Source organism: Trichomycterus rosablanca, chromosome 9 (genome assembly GCF_030014385.1).
Source record: "Trichomycterus rosablanca isolate fTriRos1 chromosome 9, fTriRos1.hap1, whole genome shotgun sequence".
NCBI lineage: Eukaryota > Metazoa > Chordata > Actinopteri > Siluriformes > Trichomycteridae > Trichomycterus > Trichomycterus rosablanca.
In genome coordinates this window covers 10453851-10476203 of record NC_085996.1, presented here as the reverse complement: position 1 = coordinate 10476203, position 22353 = coordinate 10453851, and the positions used below count along the sequence as shown (strand labels likewise).

General features: G+C 37.2%; 1 protein-coding gene across 1 annotated transcript in view; it reads right to left on the bottom strand.

Annotated features, from left to right (window-relative positions):
- Positions 1-4227, bottom strand: part of ube2j1 (ubiquitin-conjugating enzyme E2, J1) — a 34830-nt gene extending 30603 nt beyond the window's left edge. The window contains exon 1 of the mRNA XM_063001127.1: positions 3969-4227. Coding sequence (XP_062857197.1) covers positions 3969-3999 — 31 coding nt within the window. The 5' untranslated portion in view covers positions 4000-4227. The remainder of the gene's footprint in view (positions 1-3968) is intronic.
- Positions 4228-22353: the final 18126 nt, after the last annotated feature.

The window sequence follows — 22353 nt, the reverse complement described above, 5'->3', positions numbered from 1 at the left end:
GAAATATGCAATTTGCTGTGAAATCCAAAATCCAAGGGTTGTGTTTAGCAATTTAACATAGCGTATAAAATATAAGCCTCGATATGCAATATGAGGCGGTCCTAGCAATCATACGATAATTAAGTTAGTGTAACAGACTTTTCTGTGGTGTAGTGTGCTTACAATGTTTGATGTATGTGTTTACATATTGAGTGCATTTTGTCCCTGTTGGGGATTCCATAATCAATGAAAAAGTGTGCTTCTCTATACACATGATCATCTCTGTCCTGCACCTCAAAAGAACAAGCCATTATTACGCTCATATTATTACATTATTAATAATTTTATATTATTACATAATTATTACATATTACGCTCCCCATAGTTTGTCTATGTACATTTTATTTTTTACTCAGCAAATTAGCAAACTCTACAAGATGCTCAGTTACACTAGCAATCGGTTGGACAAAATGCCCAAGATGTCAAAATCTAAAGCAGCCAAGTTTGGAAAACTCCCAACTGATTCTGTGGACGGGGGGTGTAAAAACACGAACATCATCGAGCCCAAGACTAGAAGAGGCTAGAAAATTGTGCAGTGTGCATGTGGTATTAATAAGCAATCACAATTTTTAGTGCCATGTGCTTTGGAGAAATGTCATACAAGCATGTCACCAAGGTGACAGTTTGGGAAAAAAACATTTTGATGTCTACACCGCCAAATGAACAATCTGAATTGTAAATGTATATTTTTGAACCAGTGGACATTGTTATATTTTCAGTAAAAATGTCCAAATATTACACCACAGTTGCAGAAAAAAAAACTGTAATTCCAAGACTGTCATATCCTTTTTGTGTTCACATAATAGGCATTTTTAGCTTTGTTTATAGTGAGGATGGGCACACACTGTTAACACAGTCACTTACCATGCCCCCTAAGAAATGTATGGTCATAAGAATGTGTTTGCTGAGCAGCAAGCTTAAACGATTGACAGTTTATTGACATGCACTTTTCTATATAAAATGCATTCCAATTTTTAAAAGCTCTGGCTATTCTAGTCATTTGAACAGACAAAAAGATGAAGGCCTAGCAAAAAAAAAAAAAAAAGCAGGAGTGCATGGGTGGCACAGCAGTAAAACATGCTAGCACACCAGTGCTAAGATCTCAAGCTCTTAAGTTTGAATTCCAGCTCTGCTACAGGCATGCTGGGCACCTACACAAACAATAATTGGGAGGATGCCGGAGGGATTCCTCATAACTGATGCAATTACGACCTCTGCTGGCTGACTGATGGCGCCTGCACAGAGACGAGGGATAATGAGATCAGGGTGTGACTCTCCATGCGCGAAGCTGATCCACATATGAACTCACCTTGTGCAGGTGAAAAGATGCTTCTGCACATGAATCAGAGGGGGTGTGTGATACTCACGGCCGATAATAAGTTCACATCGAGTCACAGCAATGTGGTGAACCTGGGTGGTGCACGACACTTAAGGTAGCGCAGCAGCAAGTAAAACAACTCAGTAGAAAAAAACAATAGCACAGTCAACACAAAGTGGTTTTGCCACATATCTAGTAAATGCAGCCTTACAAGTGTGATTCACCTGGCAGACTTTTTCCTTTCAGTTTCTCTACAAGTCAGCCAAAATACAATCAAATCACAGAACAGTTAACAGCCTTTTTCAGGAGCCCAACAGTTGCACTACAGCAGTACAGGGATTTTAACTTGCACGCTTCAATTCATAAGCACAAAAGCATAACCATTGTGCCACAAAATGTCCTGACCAAACACCACATATTGCTCTCTGAAGTGTTATTGTTGAACATGGATATTTCACAAACAGTGCAAAAAAAGAATACCAGTTGCCAACTAAAGTTTTAGCACTGTAGTACTTAATGAGCCGATTAAGAGGCCGTCTTGTGATTATTACATTAACTGCATTTGGAACAAAATAAAGAGCTCCCAAGAACATAATATGCAAATAAATCAATTTGAATATTCTGCAATTTAGGGTGTTAAATCGATATTGCTTGTTTACTGGTTACACTGATTGCTAATGTTTACAAACTTCTTTTTGCAATTTGATCCAGTGCATTTACCCAATCTCCATTACTCTAATGCATACAGTAATTGCTCCGCATTTGCTACTCTTTAACTGTGACCAAAAAGTTGTGGGTTCAAGCTGCAGCACTGCCGTGAAAGGCCCTTGACTTCTCAATTTAATGTGTGAATCTGCCTCACAAAGCTTTGACACTTGACAGTGGTTTTCTATATTACAACTTTAATCTGACTTTAGTGATGGGAAAAAAACATACAAAGCTTTTGATCCAAGGGTGTCCAATCTTCTTCACCAAAGAGCCGGTGTGGCTACGTCTGTTAAACCAAATCTACAACTAATGTTGATTTGAATTGGGTTCAAAGTTGCAGATCTTTCTCTCTCTCACAGACACCAAGATTTGGATATTTAGGATATCTAAAGAAAGTTACATGAATTTGGCAGGATTTGCCTTACTAATGAGGACATCGTGATTATGCTGTTGTCATTCACCTGGCAACAAATCTGATCACAATTCTACACCATGCACCAAACAACAAAAGTTGGTTTCTTGTTTCATAGTCATAATGTTAGAGCCTTAACTGACTCGTACCAAGTTTAAACTAAAACGATATCAAGCTGATCATAATAATATATTAATTATAATTGCAATTATTTGCCATCAATAACAACTTTCTTCAGATCCGGGTTACTGAAGGTCCTAAGAGGGAACACTGGGCGTGTTGTGCAAATACACCAGCCACCTGGACCAGGCAACAGTATCTCACAGGGCATCACACATTCACACATTCACCCATACACCTCTTTACTTGCACATGGGGGCAGGTTAGAATAATCCACTTATTCTCAACTCACAATCCACTTACTGAAACATTTGCAAACATAGTTAAAACATGCAAGGATTTGGAGTGTGGTCCCTAGGACCTAGAGCTGTGTGGCACTATCTGTACCTTGATGTACAACTGTTCCACCCTTTACAATAACAAATTATCAAAGCATTTTTAAAATGTGCTAAATGTCTTAAAGTCTAGTAGAAACCCCTCTGCAGAACAGCGGAACTGTTATAACAACAAAAGAAGACAAATTTAATATTAAAGCCCATGGGTTTGCATGAGGTATTCTTGTGCCAGGGTGTCCACAAACTTTGGTCAAGTGGTCAACAAGGTAGAGCTTTCTGATAAAAAAGCTTTAAAAAGCTCTAATTTCAAACTTCTTAAAATAATCTCAGTGAAGTATGATTATTTGTTAACATTTGTCTGTGTTGTTCATCTGCTATCATAACAGCTGTTATGGTTCACAGTGGAGCTGGCTAGTAGTTTCTTCATTTAAACAGCTGAACTTATCTCAGATTTTGTAGTTATTTAAATGCAAACTTAAAATGCATCTCTAAAGAAGATCACAATTTGTAACAAGAAGCAAACCAGCGTTGGTGAATGTAAACAAACTATGGTGTTAAACAACATGCTAACGGCTAAAAGTGAATATAAACAACAAATTAAATGCTACGGCCTGTGAATCCTTTTAGTCAACTGGACTACATTTGTTTTCCATACTGACCACAGCGGTGATGTCGGGGGTTATAAAAACCAGAATGTTTTGTTTTCAACAACTCAATTACAGCTAGCTAATGTTAGCCTAGCCGCGATGCTACAGTATGGGTTTTGTACTGTACGTGTTGCTTCCTACACATTGCTAACAAGCTAAACGTTAATTTATTTGGAAAACTAAATGTAAACTAAACGTATGTTGTATTAAGTCACAGTTAAAATGAGTGTTAATGAGTGTGGTGTCTCGAATACAATAAATTACATGTATGGTTATTGCTTACTAAGCAAAGCCCTTTAAAAAGTAAACAAGCTAGCGTGTAAACCTCAACCAGCTAAAACATGAAATACTTCTAGATTGTAGAATTAAACAGAATTATTTTGAATTACCTGGGCTCTTGAGGTTGTATTTGCTTTCCATCTGGTTCACGAAATGTAAAAATGTTAAAATACCGAGGTGTTTTTCTTCTCTTTTACAGCCCAGTAGTTCAGAGCTGAAATGCACCGGTGTGTAGAAGAGTGATGTCAGTTCTGTGCGGCTCTTTAAACACTCATACACGATCAGTCAGTGTTGAAATCTGAACTGACCTCAGATTATCTCTTCCTTCTGTACCTCCTGTACCCTCCTGTAGTCTCTGTATTGTGCTGTAATCTGTGCACTCTTCCCTAAAACGTAAATAAAAGCGAAATAAGAAACAAACGCCCCAACTTTACATGGAAGAAGTTCATTTGCATTTCCTGCATACGGAAGCCCTAAAAGACCAAGAACTCACACCAGGACCGTACAGAAACCATAACAGGCTAGGCGTTCAAATACAAATACAGTAAATTATGAAGATTATGCACTTATATTTATGACCAAGATAAACAATTACAATATTGCGAATTGCGTCAGAGTCGAGTCTTAGTATTTCTGCATTGAAGTTAAAGAATCGATTGTTTTTGAGCCACTCAGTGGAGCTCATGGGAGCTCATGGACCCCAGTGCAAAATGGGCCCCCTCAACATGAAATGACAGGCCAAAAACTTTTATTTTACATTTAGCAGACGCTTTAATCCAAAGCGACTTACAATTATGACTGAACACAATTTTGAGCAATTGATGGTTAAGGTCCTTGCTCAGGGGCTCAACAGTGGCAACTTGGTGGTGGTGAGGCTTGAACCGGCAACCTTTTGATTACTAGTACAGTACCTTAACCACTGAGCTATCACTGCCCAATACACTGCCTAATTTTACAAGTGCATTTGTCATCTCAGGCTTTGATGTTGCACAAGAAGGCCAAGCTAACACAACTTTTAATTTTAACAAATTATTTGTAAAACCATGTATCTCTGGAGCTCGCTGTGTGCACAGGGGCACAGGGTTCATGCTGGAACAAGTTTGAATTATTATTGATAAAATATACACTACCCACACTGTCACCTTTATTATTATTACATGAATACACAAATAAATAAATGATAATGAATGTGTAAATAAAAATGAAATGTTTGTTGAAAATATACTTTTATCTTTTAATTTGATTAATTAATTTAATTTATTAATTTGATCTAAACAGAAGAACCAATATGGCAAGCTGTAGCCTGGTGGTTAAGGTTCTGGACTAGTAACCAGAGGGTCGCTGGTTCAAGCCCCACAACTGCCAGGTTGCTGCTGTTGGGCCCTTGAGCAAGGCCCTTAACCCTCAATTGCTCAGACTGTATACTGTAACTGTAATGTGAGTCGCTTTGGATAAAGGCGTCTGATAAATGCTGAAAATGTAAACCAATATAATCATTTAGCGTCACGTGACTATATTGGTGCGAGGCAGCGAAGGTTCGCACCTGCACTGAGCCACTATTGCGAACCACTATGACGTCACAAAGTGCGGTTGTGGACCAGAGCTTATTAGGAGGACGATCAGAATTCATCACTTCATTTTTGCTCTCGAACGTACAGCAGAGAGGTGTAAGTACAACTGCAGTGTGATCTAATCTGATCTAATGCGATTTAATCTAATCTAACATAATCTTATCTAATGTAATGTCATCTCATTACATCAATTAGACATTTATGGACATGTCCCAACATTTTATATGATATAAAATAGACATTTCTAAAAGTTACAATTACAATGTTTTATAGTGAACAGATTATCCATTTCAGGACATGTCCTAATATTAACCAAATAAATTACACAATTCAGGCAATGTACTTATATTTTTAAATTAAATAAATGATTAATTTTTATGTTCTATTTTTAATAATAAATAGATAAGAGACTTTTGGCCCTGGTCCTAATATTTTTTAAAATAAATAAATTGCACATTTCAGGTCCTGCCTTGATATTTTAATCAAGTAAATGAGACATTTCATGACATGTTCTAATATATATTTAAATAATAATAATAAATTACACAGGGTGGCAGTGTCGCCTCACATGAAGGTCCCCGATTCGTTTCTCAGGTAGGGCAAGCCTGGTCCTTTCTGTGTGAAGTTTGCATGTTCTCCTTGTGTCTGAGCATCTGTTGGAGCTGCGCCATAGTGTGTAAATACTTTAGGTTAGAAGAAGCAGTAACAGTGATAATGAGTTCCTTACTGTCTCCTATTTCTTGTCTTGAAATTATCACAGGAAAGAAGAAAAATTTCAACATCACAAACAACATAATGGGGAACATTAGCAGTTTAAAGAAAAATCCTTGGGAATCGACCAGTCTGCCAGTGTCACTGTCTTCATCAGGAGACACCCCCAGCCCTGTGCCTAAAAAATGGACAGCTCATTTAGATAGTAATGAATACTTTTATTTCTTATTGTGATTTAAAACTAAATTTGTGCACAGCATCTGTTGAAGCTGCCAAGTAGCTGATAATGTCCTTACTGTCTCCTATATCTTTTCCAGAAATCTTCGCAGAGAAGAAGCAAACTTGGAACAACACAGATAATAACATCATGGACAATGTTAGCAGTGCAGAGAATTATGAATCCAGCTCTGAAGTCACTCTGCCAGTGTCGTTGTCTTCATCAGGAGACACCCCCAGCCCTGTGCCTAAAAAACGCACGGCTCATTTAGATTTTAAGGATAAGAACACCCAGAGAGACAATTTAAGCAATACTTCTGAAATAGCTGCAGAAGTCATTTTTGCTGTATTTGACAACATCATAGAGCACGGTTATTCAAGTGAATGTGATTTGAGTGAAGCAGAGACAGAATCCCATCAATCCTTTCTGTCCACTGACCCAAGTGACGCTAGTTGTGAAGACAACAAAGCTGCAGATGATGGTGAGTAAAACCTAACCTAAGTTACATAAAAATGACTATCATGACTTACCATTTCAACTGAAATATGTATCGTTCTTTTCTTTGAGCCAAAGGCACCAAAGTGAAGAAGAGTAAGCAGATCTGTGCCTTCTTCAGGAGAGCCTGGAAGACAGTAAAAAAGACCTTCACAAGAAAGTCCAACAAGATCTTCCCACCCTAATTTTCCACGATTGGGTTCTCCACCCAGAAAGAAGCCAAAAGTATATTTACTCCTCAGCTAGCAAAGATTTTCTTTAACTAATTCCTTCTCTCAAGGCTATTTTTGTGAAGAGCAGGCGACGCTTGGAATAATTTAAATCACTGCTTCCACCAACATGACTTCATCTTTGAGCTTTCATCATTAGGAAGCTGCCTTTCCCTTTCCCTTGGCTTTACTGTGTTCTGCTTTGTGATGGTCCCTCCAGATTTATAACACCTGTCAATCTCGTTCCCTTCCCAACTTGGTTTTTAGAGCTTCATAATTGAGAGCTCTGCTGTAGCAGAGTCTTCTTTGGTGCCATGTGGGTAGGCTACTCTTCTAATGTTCCAGTCTTTCTTTCCATCTTGATATTGTCTTTCAACTACACTGAGTAGGGTGTGATTGTGATTCAGTCTTTACCTTGGTAAAGAGGTCTTCACTGTACCAGAGTCTTTCATTCCTGGTGTTTGAGTACAGTTGCTTTATGTGGTGCTGAATTAGTGGATGAAAACTGGGATTGTGTGAGTTGAGCTCCTTCCATACCAGGATTTTCACTTCAGGTGTTGGATTACAGAAAGAAAACCATGTGCTGTGTTAGCTGAGCTTCATCCTTATAGATGTTGGGCTCCTCTCATACCAGGATTCTTGCTTTAGTACTTGAAGTGATGGATTAACCAACGAAAACTGCATACATATTGTGTGAGATGAGCACTGTCTTTATCGACTTTAACTACTTTAACACCAACGAAGTGCCCCATTTGTATCTTCATTCTACACTGTTGCTGAACACACACAAAATTGGCCAGAAATTACAATGAAGAAGATTTACAAATTTAATTTATGAATTTAATTTATAAATATATTTTTTATTTATAAAATAAACTGTTGTAAATCTGTTTAATGCTGTGATTGAATGTGATGTAGTTGTCTGTGTAGACTGATTTTTCATAGACTTAAATTTTGTGACCCCTTGTACATTTTAGTTTTCATCCTGGTTCTTTTCCAGTCCTAAACTGTCCCTAAAACTTGGACTGATCTTCACTGCAAGCAATGTGCAATTGTACATTTGTGTACAATTACACATTGTCTCTTACCGTCGTTTTTTTTTTATATATTAAAAACGTAGAATTTATTTATAATTATTAACTGAGATCCAAAAAGTGCTGAGTTGCAATAATTATTCAGCACCTGGAACAGCAAGCATGATAAAGTTCATAGTTTTGTTAGTAACATTGCTACCAAGCAATTATTGCTTGTCTGGGCTATTTATTTCAGAATCTATCAGCTTGTGTGTGTGCCGATGTATTCTGATAAAAACTGTATAATCCCCCTCACCGAACTCAGTCAGAACCGACTGATCCAGATATTTAGCATGCTAGATATCTCTCAACGCCGAGTTGTTCCCGAGCTGCCACATCTAGCGGCGACAAGTCGGCGAACAAAAATCAGGGCAAAAATCGTGTAAACTAGGCATTAGCTAGCATCGCTAGCACAAATAAACGCTTTTACGAATTACTCTACAATTCTCACAACAAATGACATTTTTAACTGATAATTGCAATAAAATGTTTACCTTTACGTGAACATACATAAACAAATGCACAGAAACAAACTGCGGGTTAACAGTCTAGGACATGTTCTAATATTAAATAAATGAATTACACAATTCAGGCAATGTACTAATATTTTTTTAATTAAATAAATTATTAGTTTCAGGACATGTTCTATTTGTAATAGTATATAGATGGGAATCTTTAAGCCCTGGTCCTAATACTTTTTTAAATAAGCACATTTCACATTTCAGGTCCTGCTTTGATATTTTAATGAAATAAATATGACAATTTAGAATATGTTGTAATTTACAGTATATTAAAATAAAATAATAACAAATTACACAGGGTAGCAGTGTCGCCTCACAGCATGAAGGTCAGAGTGGGTTTCCTCTGGGTGCTCCTTTAATGTAGTTAATTGGACCCACCAGGACCCTGAAATAATTTAAAAAATTTTTTTTAATTTTTTATAGATTTTTAAAAAATAAATAAATAAGACATTTCATTTTAATAATAAAAAACTGAATAAGAAGAACAACATGATAAACAAAAAACGAAATGATTGAATGATCTGAAAATTTTGCAGCATTATTAACATTGAAATGAATTTCTGTAATTAATAATTGTATTGTTATTGTAATTTAAAACTAAATTATTGCACAGCATCTCTTGAAGCTGTGCTACAGGGTGTGAATACTTTACTCCCATCAATCATCAATCAACCTGGTTCTTTTCCAGTCCTAAACTGTCCCTAAAACTTTGACTGATCTTCACTGCAAGTGATGTGCAATTCTACACTTGTGTACAATTACAAATTGTCTTTTACCGTCGTTTTTTTATTTATATTAAATATGTAGTATTTATTTATCATTATTAACTGAGATGTTTAAAAATAAAATATCCAGTGCTGAGTTGCAATGAGGGTTTAATTATTTAGCACCTGGAACAGCAAGCATGATACAGTTCATAGTTTTGTTAGTAACATTGCTACCAAGCAATTAATTATTGCTTGTCTGGGCTATTTATTTCAGAATCTATCATGCACCAAGATTTTTGAGGAAATCCTGCACCATGTTCATCCAATTTAGAATACTGTACAGCAAATGCGTGCAGAATCAGGTTTATGAATCGACTCCTTTTTTCCCAATAACTTTAAAAGTGAATCGACTCTTTATTAGATTGACTCTCGGCACTGCACTTAAAAATGTCCACAAGATGTCGCACATGCGCATTGACTTCTTGTGACAGTAGCGCAGTTCATAACTTCGCCAAAGAGCTGTTAGAGTACAGACAGTACAGACAGTACAGAGTTTACCTGGATATCATTTTAGCACTGTTTAATCGCACCTACTGTAAGGTAAGGCATGCATCGATTTATTTTGGCTGTCCTGTTAGATTTTTGTTTTTTGTTTGGTTTATTTTCTGAACATATTAAATCTAAGTTGTGTGTTGCGCATGTAGTTTTGTTCTTTCACCGGTGAGGTGCATACGTTCATTTACTATGTATGAGTTAAACCCTCCATATAAATACAGTATGTGTTAAGGTAATACAGTTACTGACTGTAGCCCGTCTGTTAAGTTCTCTGTGAACTTCGTTAACCCTTCTACTCCGTGCATCAGTGGAACGGTAAACGCTAAACGTGTGTTATGTGGGTGGTGGACTGGATCATTCTGAGCTCTGCACAGTCACATAAACATGTATTAACAGGGTATTGACTGTTGTGTTGTATTGGAGAATTGGATATTTTGCACATTTATTTTTTTACATTAATGGCATTTAGCAGATGCTGTTATCCAAAGTGACTTGCAATTGTTAAGTAAGTAATTTGCACCAGAACCAGTGACCTTCCGATTCCTGGTCCAGTTCCATAACCACTGAGCTACCACTGCCCACAGTATGTGTGTATCCTCAACCATCCTTTAGCCATTTATCTTTGGTCAGTTTCTGCACACTGCATGCATTTGACCTCTCAGAATTGGCATGTGTAGAAAACACCTCTTTGCTGCATTTGATAGGTTGTAATGTAAAAGGTGATTTAGTGCACATGCATTTCTCCCCCAGCCTTTCCCCCTGCACTTGACTCTACATTTCATACTATACACATATGTACATATATATATATATAGTATATATAGTGTTCTCTTATGTAGTTGTAATTGTCATACCGCTTCAAAAAATTATTTTAACTTTGTTTACTCTATTTACTGTACTTACACTGTACTGGCGCTGCTGTAACACTTGAATTTCCCTCATGGGGATTAATAAAGGAATTTTATCTTATGTTACTTAGCATCAAAATGTGCCTAAATTATTCTGGGTTGTCATCATCTTCTCCGTTAATTATTATTATTATTATGTTTTGAAACTGTGGAGGATTAGCTGTTACATTCCGTTATGAAATGTATACTACTTTTTTGCTGATTAAAAAACATTCAAATTTGACAATGCAAGTGACGAAAAAAAGTAAAAAATTTGTGGACGGTGCAGGAATTAATGCCTTGTGCATTTAAACTTCTCATAAAAGAGTAATTCAACAAGTACTTACATTGATGATTAGCTACAGCTTTAGTTACAGTATATACTATGCGGCTGCACTTTATAAAAGCATCCCTGAGGGATTTAAAAAGAATAAACCCACTTCACATGTTTAGTCATTGCTTAGTAATCTCAGCGTTTAGTGGTTGATGGCTTTTATGTTGGAGATGATTGAGGTTTTCCTGTTCAGGGAGGATCTCTGCCACAGTCAAAACAATGCAAATAGCACCTGGTATGTGTGAAAACAAACACAGCAAGCTCAGGTTTTGGTTGGATTAGATGGCAGAGCTGGAACTGGCTAATGTTACACATCTTACCTGGGCAGAGCCAGAACAGAGATTATAATAAAGATACATATACAAAATAATGCTACAGTACACAGTTTACTGGTTTTATAGCTGTGGTATGTTATTTTACATGATTGCTGTATTCTGTTCTGTATTATTACATTATATTCCTTCTGAATATTACAGTTTCCTCTTACCTACTATAAACATGCAATGAACTGCCTACTTTAATTTGGCCCTTGATGTGAATTTGTAAATGTGTAGATGTACGTTGCTCACAGTTTAAGCAGAAATAATGATCTTGTGTTGTCACAATTACCTGATTAATCTTCAGTCACTGAATTACCCAACATGCATTGTGCCGGAGCATCTTACAATTATTTTAGAAGAATCAATGCTTTAAGAATCATTCTTTCAGGTGGTCCAACAGAAAATCATTCATCCTGTCATTTGATGGTTCCTTGTTTGGGCCATGCTGATGCTTTAAGATACTTTGTGGCTTGTAGCTGGGATCTGATTGATGCCACTCCTTTCAAGCCAGCCTGAGCATTTGTGAAGTAAGGTCACCTGTGTGGATAAAGGCAGTTATCTGCCCTGGTATCTAACCCATTGAACACCTTTGGGATATCCTGAGACGTTAATCGTAGGCCAAGCCTTCTTGTCCAACATAAGTGCCTGGCCTTATAAATCTTCCTTTCCAGTTTACCAGTTTCATGTAAACCAGTGTTTCATTCCACACCAGCTGTGTTTGATACATATCATATGTGAACCTGCACCTTGTGCTGTTACATTTGTACAGTCATCTTTAACTTTTTTGTAACTAAAGTGTAATCTCTGTAAAAACTTACCTGGCATTTGGGTGTAACAGTTATAACCACACAAACACAATTGGCTGTGTCAATGGCTGTGAGGGGAGATTGGATACGGTTCTGTATGGGAACCCAACACTGGCAGGTGAAAAGAAGTGACCGCAGACTGACACAGATGTGTCAGAGGAGTTGTGAAATGAAAAATGACGTTGGACAATCTCTACATAATAATAATTAATCTTACACTGATCTACAGAAAATAAAAGTACATTTATATAAACCTTTTTTTTTACCTCTCTGGTCTGTTAGCTGCCAAGCTCCAAGCTTTTTATCAGTTTCCTGTAATCTTCTTTTCCTCCCTCTTCCGTTTGATGTCATTCAGGTCAGCACTTCATTTTCTTTTGTCTGCTATGCAAGATAAAGCTCTTTGTATTGTTTTGTGTTTGCATGCATGTGCATGCATGTATGCATGTTTGTATGTGTGTGTGTGTAAGTGAGAGAGAGACAGAGAGAGAATATGTACCCATGTTACCCCTTCCACTGATTCCACAGAACAGTCAAACATCACATGTAATTCCAGCCTTTAATGTGAGATCAGGTGACGCTTCCTGACAGGAAAAGCAGAGGATTGATGTGTGTGTGTGTGTGTGTGCCGAGTGGATTATCCATTGGTACAAAGACTCAGAGTCAAATACCTAACTTTTCCTCCCTTGCTGCACTCTGCCTAGTGGTTTAGCCACCAAGGCTTATTTAAAAATACAATAAATGTTTTATGGATACAAAGAAATAAATCATTTAAAACTACATATATAAATGTTTTAATGAGAGTTTTGCCATCTGATTTTTATAAATAATGAAATTTAACTCATGATTACACATTAAAATCACAAACGGAAGCTGACTGATTACATGTTAAACTCTGCACATGTGGATCATTATGGAATGTTATTGCTTTTCTTACAAAAATAATGTGGACATTATGTCCCAGTACTCTGCTTTTCACCATCTACATGTTTATTAATTATGATTAGCATGTAGTTAGCCCTTTATTATAAAGCTACCAACTTGGAACTCATATAACGTCATAAAGCTGAACTGGTTCTGCTTACTGTGTTTAGATTACTACCATGTTCACTATGTTACACCACTGTTCACTAATCAAAAAAGCATGTGAGATGAAAACTTTGCCAATTTCTTTCAACCAATAACCAACAAAGGACATAAATGATAACCGTAAGGGACATGAATTTCATGTTCTTGACTTTTTCTGTCACTGAACTTAAAATCATTCAAACTTAAGACAGGTGGCACGGTGGCTTGGTGGGTAGCACTGTCGCCTCACAGCAAGAAGGTCCTGGGTTCAATCCCCAGGTGGGGTGGTCAGGGTCCTTTCTGTGTCTGCAGGGGTTTCCTCCGGTAGCTCCGGTTTCCTCCCACAGTGAATTGAAAATACCAAATTGTCCATGACTGTGTTTGATATAACCTTGTGAACTGAAGAACCTTGTGTTCCGGTCATGAATGTAACCTTTTAAAATTTAAACTTTTGATTTTTAACTGTTTTGTGTTTGTGTTCACCAATCTACAGCCTCATGAACAGACAAACTATTAACCAAAAAAATGCTTTACTTTTCTGGTTCCACCTGTCCTCCTGGTTCCTCAGTCACTTTCCCGGGATCATAAATCTGTCATTGTGTGACTAATAATAACCAGGATGTTTTTAAGTGTTATTATTTTTATGTATTGAATAACTCGTGTAATTGCCTTGGTGACAAAAATCATTATATTTTATTTCATGATGCAAATAATAAACCAAATATAGCTGTAATGGTTAGGTGTCCAAATACTGCGAAGTGTATTAACAAGATGAGAGTTAAACCTCATACAGGTTCAGATTTCCACTTAAAAACCATTCACTAAACACCAACTCACATTAACATGAGGCCAAACAATGGTGACCAGACAGACCGGCTACTTGCCTGTTGTCAAAGTAAGAGTGAACTATAGGATTAGGATTTGGATTAAATTGTATTAATTTGGGATGTTAATACCAACTTTTAATCTTTTTAATACTTCTAATACTAGCCGACAAATAAGTATTTGTTTCTACTGCACTGTGTTGCCATATGGCAACATACTATTTCTTTGCAACTTTCTGACATTTAAAAATAAACTTAAACACTGATTTGCACTTACATGGAAGGTGGGCCTTTGTTTTAACCAGATATGTACTTGGATGGCATCACTTGACATTTACACGTGTTATGCCAAAATATGCACACACTACAACTATTATGCTTTTGAATCTGAAACAAGGAATCTTGGTTATTTTCTCACATAGTAAAATCATGAAGTAGATCAGTAGATCATGTGTTCCTTCATCAGTCAAATATTCAAAGGCTAACCATCTAGCAAAAGAACCTGGGATGTTTGAGTTTGTGAGCAGAACAGTTGGAAGAATGTAAACAAGTCAGGTCTACAAAAGACTTTGATCCTGTTGCTTTATTATCTTGGTTTCATTGTGTTTACCAGTTATTTCCCTCTTTAAGAGGCCAGTCAGATTTTTTGGGGGCCCTACTTTTGGCTATGGCCCAGATCCTAGTTAATATATTAGAAGAAAAAGAAAAGCATAAAAAAATAAAAAGAAGATTGTAGTCACACTGTGTGGTTTGTTATTCTAATGTTGCTTTGTGATAATGCCATTTAGTTTGAAAGCACAGGCGTCATTTATATAATATATGACACCAGCCTGACACATGCTAGGTTTGTGTGAAACTGCCTATGAGAAAGTAATGCCAGTACATTATCTACGAGACATCAGTTCATCAAGCTACTGACTCATAGTGACATGTAATTTAAGCCCCTGAGACGTTAATTTCAGGTGTAGGTCAGCTGCCCTGAGCAAGAAAACAAACCTTAGAATCACACAAAGGACATTTGCATGGCTTTTGCCATCGGGTGTAACACGAGTCCCAAACTTTCTAGACTTTTCTTGCTATTCTTTGATAACGACCTCAGTCAAGATATATTTTACTGAATTTTCATATAAACATAAAGTACATTCTAAACTAAATTCTGTCCTGTGTTTAAGAATAATGTGTAATTCAGGATGTTGTTATAAACCTTAATACAAACATTTTTTTAAAACGACCTGTGTGTCATTTGCGCAGAGAGATATCTGATATCTAAAAAGCCACACACACATACACACATTTTTAGATCAGTTATATGCACGATTAATATACATCATTAACATTTTATGTTGCATGTTTTGGAATAATAAAAAGTTTTGTTTGGCATTTGATATCCATTAGTAGTGTAGTAGTTTAGTAGGGTAGCCAAATGTTTTGGTTTACTGTGCCTTAAACATGCAAATGCTCCTCACTGTAGCACTTTCTCCTGTTGTTTGGGTTACTGACTGCAAATATACACGTTCCCAAATCTTTCAGTGGTCATGTCATGCCTGTGGGGGAGATGGCCGAAGTCCTGTTATGTATTGGTGCTCTGTCTGTGGTATTCTTGCCTTATGCCCACTGTTTCCTGGTGGAACTGGGCTCACCACAACCCTGACCAGGATAAAGCGGTTGAAGAAAATGAAATGGATGATAATTTTCATCCAGAGCTTTTGCTTAAGTGCAAATGTTTGTATCTCACATGCATTTTGAAGATAAACCATCAACCATAAACCGTCAAACCATCAAGACATTAAGTAGTAAATTCCTCAGCCGCCTAGGTGGAGACGGGGAGGGTCGGAGCAGTGATGATGGAATGTGTGAAGCGTTCAGATGTTTTCAGGTTTGCACATTCTCAGGAGGTGTGTGTAAAAGCTCTTCCTAGGGCTCTAACCTCAGTCCGACCCTTTGCAATGACTATCTACAGATTTTTCACTCCCAACCCCCCAGGATCACTGCACCTTGAACAGCTACTTCCTATACAGCTGTAAACAGGAGGCATGATTTAAAGTACCACCTTCACTATATGACTAGAAATATTTGGTCATCTGACCAGGAGCTTGTTCAACATTCTATTTCAAAAACAAATGCTATTAAAATACTGTGGCTTTGATGTAATCTTTCAGCTATAACAGCAGCCACTCTTCTGAGAAGGCTTCTCACAAGACTGAAATATGTCTGAAGGAATTTGTGCCCATTTAGGCAGAAGAGCATTTGTATGACTGGGCACTGATGAGCCTCAATTGATTTTCCAGTTCATTCCAAAGCTGTTTAATAGGGCTGAGGTCAGGGGTTCTGTGCAGACCACTGGACACAGTTTCTTTAAACAGAGCTTTTTCATGTCTTTAAGAGCTTGTTTTTTACACAGGGGCACAGTCATACTGGAACAGAAAATGTTGTATTTAAAGTCTTTTATAATTGATTTATTACACCTTTTAGCAATTGTTTTGGCTAAAACACATAAATTCAATAATTAGAAGTAGTGTCCCAATACTTGTCCATATAGTGAATCAGCACCACGTCTAAACTGTTCCTCTATACCACTTGTAAATCTATAGCTCAGCTTTCAATTTGACCCAGACTTAAGCTGTTGAAAATTTGGAGCAAAATTTGATGATGATGATTATCATTATTATAATAGTTAAAGAAAGTTAAAAAATAGTCATAATATAAAGACAATTGTTATTTAAGGAAAATAGGTGGGAAATTTAAGGGAAGAGGTGGAGTAACTGAGGAAAGTTTTGGAACCACTGACCTAATCTAATGAATGTTTGTTGTTTTCTTTGAATTCGTCATCCATTTGTGCCTCTTGCTGAAGAGACGGACCTCCGGCCCCCAAGAGAGTCAGAACTAAAGTAGCAGAAGAGATGCCTCATAAATTAGGCTAGCTGTACTGAGCTGCCAGTCCGCCTGTAGATATGCTAATGCTGCCTGACTGTGAATGGACGTGTAGGACTGGCTAACACACACACACACACACACACACACACCCCTTCCACATTACCAGATCACAACCAAAGGGGGACACACACTCGCCTCTCTCTTGTAGAACTGACTAACAAATGGGTTACGGGTACAGACAGGAAAAGCTCTCGTTTTCTGGATAAACAGAGACTAAAGGAGTTACAGTTTTGAATGAGGAGTTTGCTAGCTGAGAAGTATCAAGTGTAACAGGAAAACTGGAACAGTGCCAAAGGTTTCTGCAGGTAGGAAAGTACCTTTTGTGGAAAGTATCATTCTCGATATGTATGAAGCATTGTGTGTAACTTGCTCTCTCTAAAGAAGCAATAACAGTCTGTTAAAGTTAAAAATAAGAGATAAAAAACTCATGGGAAGCCGGTGTTTTGTAATTGGAGTATTAAAGGAGTATTAAAGTAATTGGAATTAGGGTCATTAACATTACTTGACATGAGCTAACATGTCATATAAGTTTCCCTTATTGGTTTAGTCATACTAGTATAAAGCATGGAAAAATCCATTTTTGTTTTTTTTTGCTAAGTTGTTCATTTTCTGAGAAGCAAAGATAAACCATAAAATACACTATATGACCACATGTATGTGGACACACCTAAATATTAAGTTCAGGTGTTATAGACACCCATCGCTAACAGGTGTAGAAAATTAATATTTTAAAATTAACAGTTTGCTTTCCAGATTTTTTTGGAGACATGAAATAGACATGAAATGATTCATGTCTTTGGTGGTAGCTGTTTTTCATATATAGAACTCTCAAAATAAGGTAGCTGCTCTAGACCACTGTGTATATGATCATGTTGCGTTTTGCCATGGAGCTTCCTGCTGAGATTCAGTTATTGTAGGCTTCTGCTTTCAACGGATGATGTCATACAGACAGGAATTAGATTTGAGCAAATTTGTGCTTTGATTTCCATCAGTCTTATGTTTCCATAATTGAATAAAAGTGGTGTCCATGTGCACATGCTCTAAATGTATGTGTGTGTGTGTGTGTGTGTGAGCACGTGGGCCCATATGTCTGTGCTGTTGTTTCTGTGTGGACATACTGAACGTAAGTCAGTACATTCTAGTTGCCGCTCAAGTCCCTGGAGTACAGAGTTTATGGGCAGCAGGTGTGTAATTGGGGTCATAATGGTTTTGTGATGGTTGATAATGAACTGAAGCAAAGGGTGTGTTACACTCCTGCAGCCCATCATACAGAAGCTGCGCTGATTGCTTTTGCTTAAGGGTAAGGAGAAACACATTGGAGAAACAGGGCAATGGCTGTTTAACAAGGTGGAGGATGGGTAGCCTGACATCAGTTAGCCAACACTTGTTTGGCAGAATAATGTGCTCATATGTGCATCTCTCAGGTGTAACTTTAGATAAGTGAATCCCAAAGTTTTCTGGCTAAGTGACACAAAACTTATTATGATACTAATGTCATGTCGTTTGGTAATTGTCTGTGATAAAAAAAAAAAATTTAATATTAATAATAACAACATGGGCGCATGGGTGGAGCAGCAATAAATCATTAGGATCCAGGCTTTGAAGGACAGTGGTGGCTTAGCGACTGAGGTACTGGACCTGTAATCGGATGCATATGTACTGTATGTCCAGCTGTGCCAGCTGTTAGTCAGGCATCTACATACAGACATAATTGACTATGTCTAAGTGGAGAGGATGGATTGGCTTGCTGTTTATATGTGTTACTTCATTGCTGGGTAAACCGTTAAACATGAAAATTAACAAATTATAATAATTATTAAATTAGCTATATTTTAAAGGGATAAATGTACAACAGTCAAAAGTTGTAAGTTCTGAGCTTTTGTCAAATGCTGCATTAGAAAGAAGCCCATTTGCCTCTTTGCCTTTTGTGTACAAGCACCATTGTGTTATGTGTTTGCTGTTAATTAAAACCAATAGTATGTTTGTGGGTAGTAACAATGGGTCATGAAGTGCAAACAAATGTACTTACAGTTATTGACTCAGAAACTCCAACTGGAAGTTAATAAACATTATTAAAATAAAGTAAAAATTGCAGGAAAGTGTTAGGAAAACCTTTTGCCCGTAATGACTTTTCATACACGTTGGACAGATCTCTTGTCCATCACAGGGCAAACACACACATTCACACTTAAGGGAGAAAACCAGAGCTCCCGGAGAACATGCAAACTCAACACAGAAAAACCACACCTGGGAATCAAACCCAGGACCTTCTTGCTGTGAGGGGACAGTGCTACCCACTGTGCCGCCTTTTTTCAAACATGACAAAGCAAAACTTTTTCTTGATTTACTTATTGATTTTATATGAAAATCACATGACCATATTCTGCCAATGTCAACAGGTTACCAAGGCCTGTTAGAATAATTACACTTCAATTTAAGATAGCTATAATTGTCATCACGTTATAAACAATGACTTAATATTTAACATTAAAATGATTAATACATTTGTGTCTCTGTGACAATTTGTAAATCAAACATACAGTATTTGGTTTATTTTATTTATACATTAAAAGCACAAATGCTAACATTTGTTTTATGCCTGTTTGGTGTTTAGGAGCATCATAAAAGGTAATAAATGGTCATTGTCTAAAGTATAGCACTGGACATTATTGAAGTTTAGGATGTCTAAAATTCCTACAAGCACCATTAAAATGCTGTATACAGTATTAATAATATTAGATTTAAAAAGCAGATTTTAATCTGCTGTACAGCTGGCCCAGCAGGCTGACGTTTTCTGTTTTTGAACTGCTGGGAGTTTTGTTTTTGTATTTTTGAACAAAAGCTTGGTTGCCTAGCACACCCAAGGACTTTGGGGCCTGCATGGTATTGTATGAGGTTGGGTACCAAATGAACAGGCCTCTTAAAGTGGCTCGCCAAGATTGCAAAGAGACGAGGTTGGGGGCCTTCCCCTTTTAATCTTCCCATTTTTCTTCTGTTCACAAGGGGGTCTAGATTTTTACCATAGTTTATCTTTGTTTTTATCTAAAGAAATGCTTTCTTTATTTTACAACCTGTTTTGAGATTCTTTGAGTTTGGAGGTGGTCTAGATAAAACTAATTAGTTTTGTTTAGTTTTGATTTAAAGGCATTAGTTTAAGTAAAGGCCTGTTTACAGTGAAACATATCTGCTGTTTTCTGTTTTAGCATATTATTAAAGAATCTGAGATGCTCATGTGCTGTCTCGCCTGGCACATCAGAATGAAAACATACCCCACCTTTGGGATTTGACTCTAGGGCTCATTTCTCTCTTTGACTCTGATTGTAGTCCTAAATACGAGGAATGTTCTGGAAAGTAAGTAGTTGAATTGGGCCACAACAGCGGCCAAAGTCAGAAATTTTGGGCTGATTTTTTGTCTGTGAATGTAAATTTTTTACATTTTTGGCAGATCAAATGTGGATGACGCCATAAGTACAACATATGAATACTTGTGCTGTTTATTCCAATACCCTGGCTGTGGTGCTTTGATGGGGGTTAAACTAAGAATAATATAGTCTACACAGTCAGCCACTTTTCTGTTTTCCCTAATCAAAAAACAAGTGGGGCGCTTGAGTTGCCAACTAAATGTGTTAGGTATGACCTAAATTGGTCAGGGTAGGGGTCTGGAGCAGTAGAGGAGAGGACAACCGGGTAATTCGATACGACTAAACTGGAAGACAAAGGGAAATCGCATGAACAGAATTTTAAAAAGTAGTAGTTGTAAGTGTAATTTATGAACATTTTTTCTCCAACACAAAAGCACTAATCATCCCCTGTGATTGTTCTTGGTTTTGCCTAGTAGACTCTTCAGCTTACCTAACAGATGTTCATGCCAAAGGACTGGGATGATCATGGCAAACGGTTGGTTTTATGCTCATCTAACAATTTTTGTGTGGATGCATATTTTGAATCATTATCCTGCTAAAAAATTTAACTTCAACCCAGTTTTAGCTTTTTGCCAGAAGTAACCCAGTTTTCTTTTAAAATCTCCTAGTACTTTAAGAAGTACATGATGCTACCTATCCTAACCAGGTTCCCAAACCTTTTAAAGAATACTGCCCCAAAATTACATTATCTGCCATCATACTTGACAGTGTGGATTAGATTCTTTTATATCCTCTGTTTTTATTTAAATCTTACCTTTATAGCTTTATTTTTAATCTTATATATCCATAGAACCAGGTTCCAGTCCAAATTCCAGAAGTGTCTAGTGTAGTAGCAAACAAGTTCAGCTCAGCTCAGATGTTTTGTTTTGTGTTTTATCCTTTTGCTTCAAAGAGGGTTTCCACTGCAATGGACAGCAGTGAAAGATGTAATTAGTTTGTGCAGGATCAGATACTCTTCTGGATTAGATTCTACTTTGAGGTGTGATCTTGAAACACTATGATAGATAAGAGCTAAGCATTCAGCTGACACTAGTCATGCTAGTCATGGCAACACTAAGTCTTGATCTCTGAGAAATGTTAGACATGTGGAAGGAATGCCTTTAACTCGAGGGCTCAGACATGTTCAGGTAGAACGAAAACAAAACTGCTGCACAGCTAGAGCCATGAACACTGCTGCCTCAGGGTTAGAAACTGTAGTGCTGTAGGAGATAATGCTCCTAGTTTTTGAGCTCTACATTTATTGACCTGCTTAAAATCTGACAAATTCAACCTAAAAGTATGTAAAGAATGGTCATCACAGATGGTTCTTTGGTCAGCAAATGTATGCAAAGTGATTAAGGAGGAATGTGGAGCTTTAAGCTTAGGGTGAACCTTATCTGTGTGGAAGTGATTTACTGGTTCCTCTGTCTGTATAGAAGACACTAGTGACAGTGTGATGGAATGAGACATGAAAAGGGACTCCTAAAACCTAATAGCTGTAGTAAAACCCCATACTACTGGTTCCTTTTTCTGGTATGATAATCCTCATGAAATAAACATGAGGAACCAATAGCATTCATGTGCACTGGACCAAGCAGTACATTATGGCTTCTATTCTTTGCTATAATTAGAACTCTTTACATGCTGCCTTACTTCCAAACAGAAAATTAGGGGATAAGGAACACCGGGGTCTGGGAGGTGTCTGACAGGGATTATACATGAAAGACCCCAAACATTAATGGCATTTTTTTCTACTGAAACACTATACAGCTGTTTAAAATAATATGTTAGGGGTAAATAACTACATTAAGTGTAAAAGTCTGTGGCTGCATTATAAACCTAGTGTTTTCCTTTTTGTTTTGTTA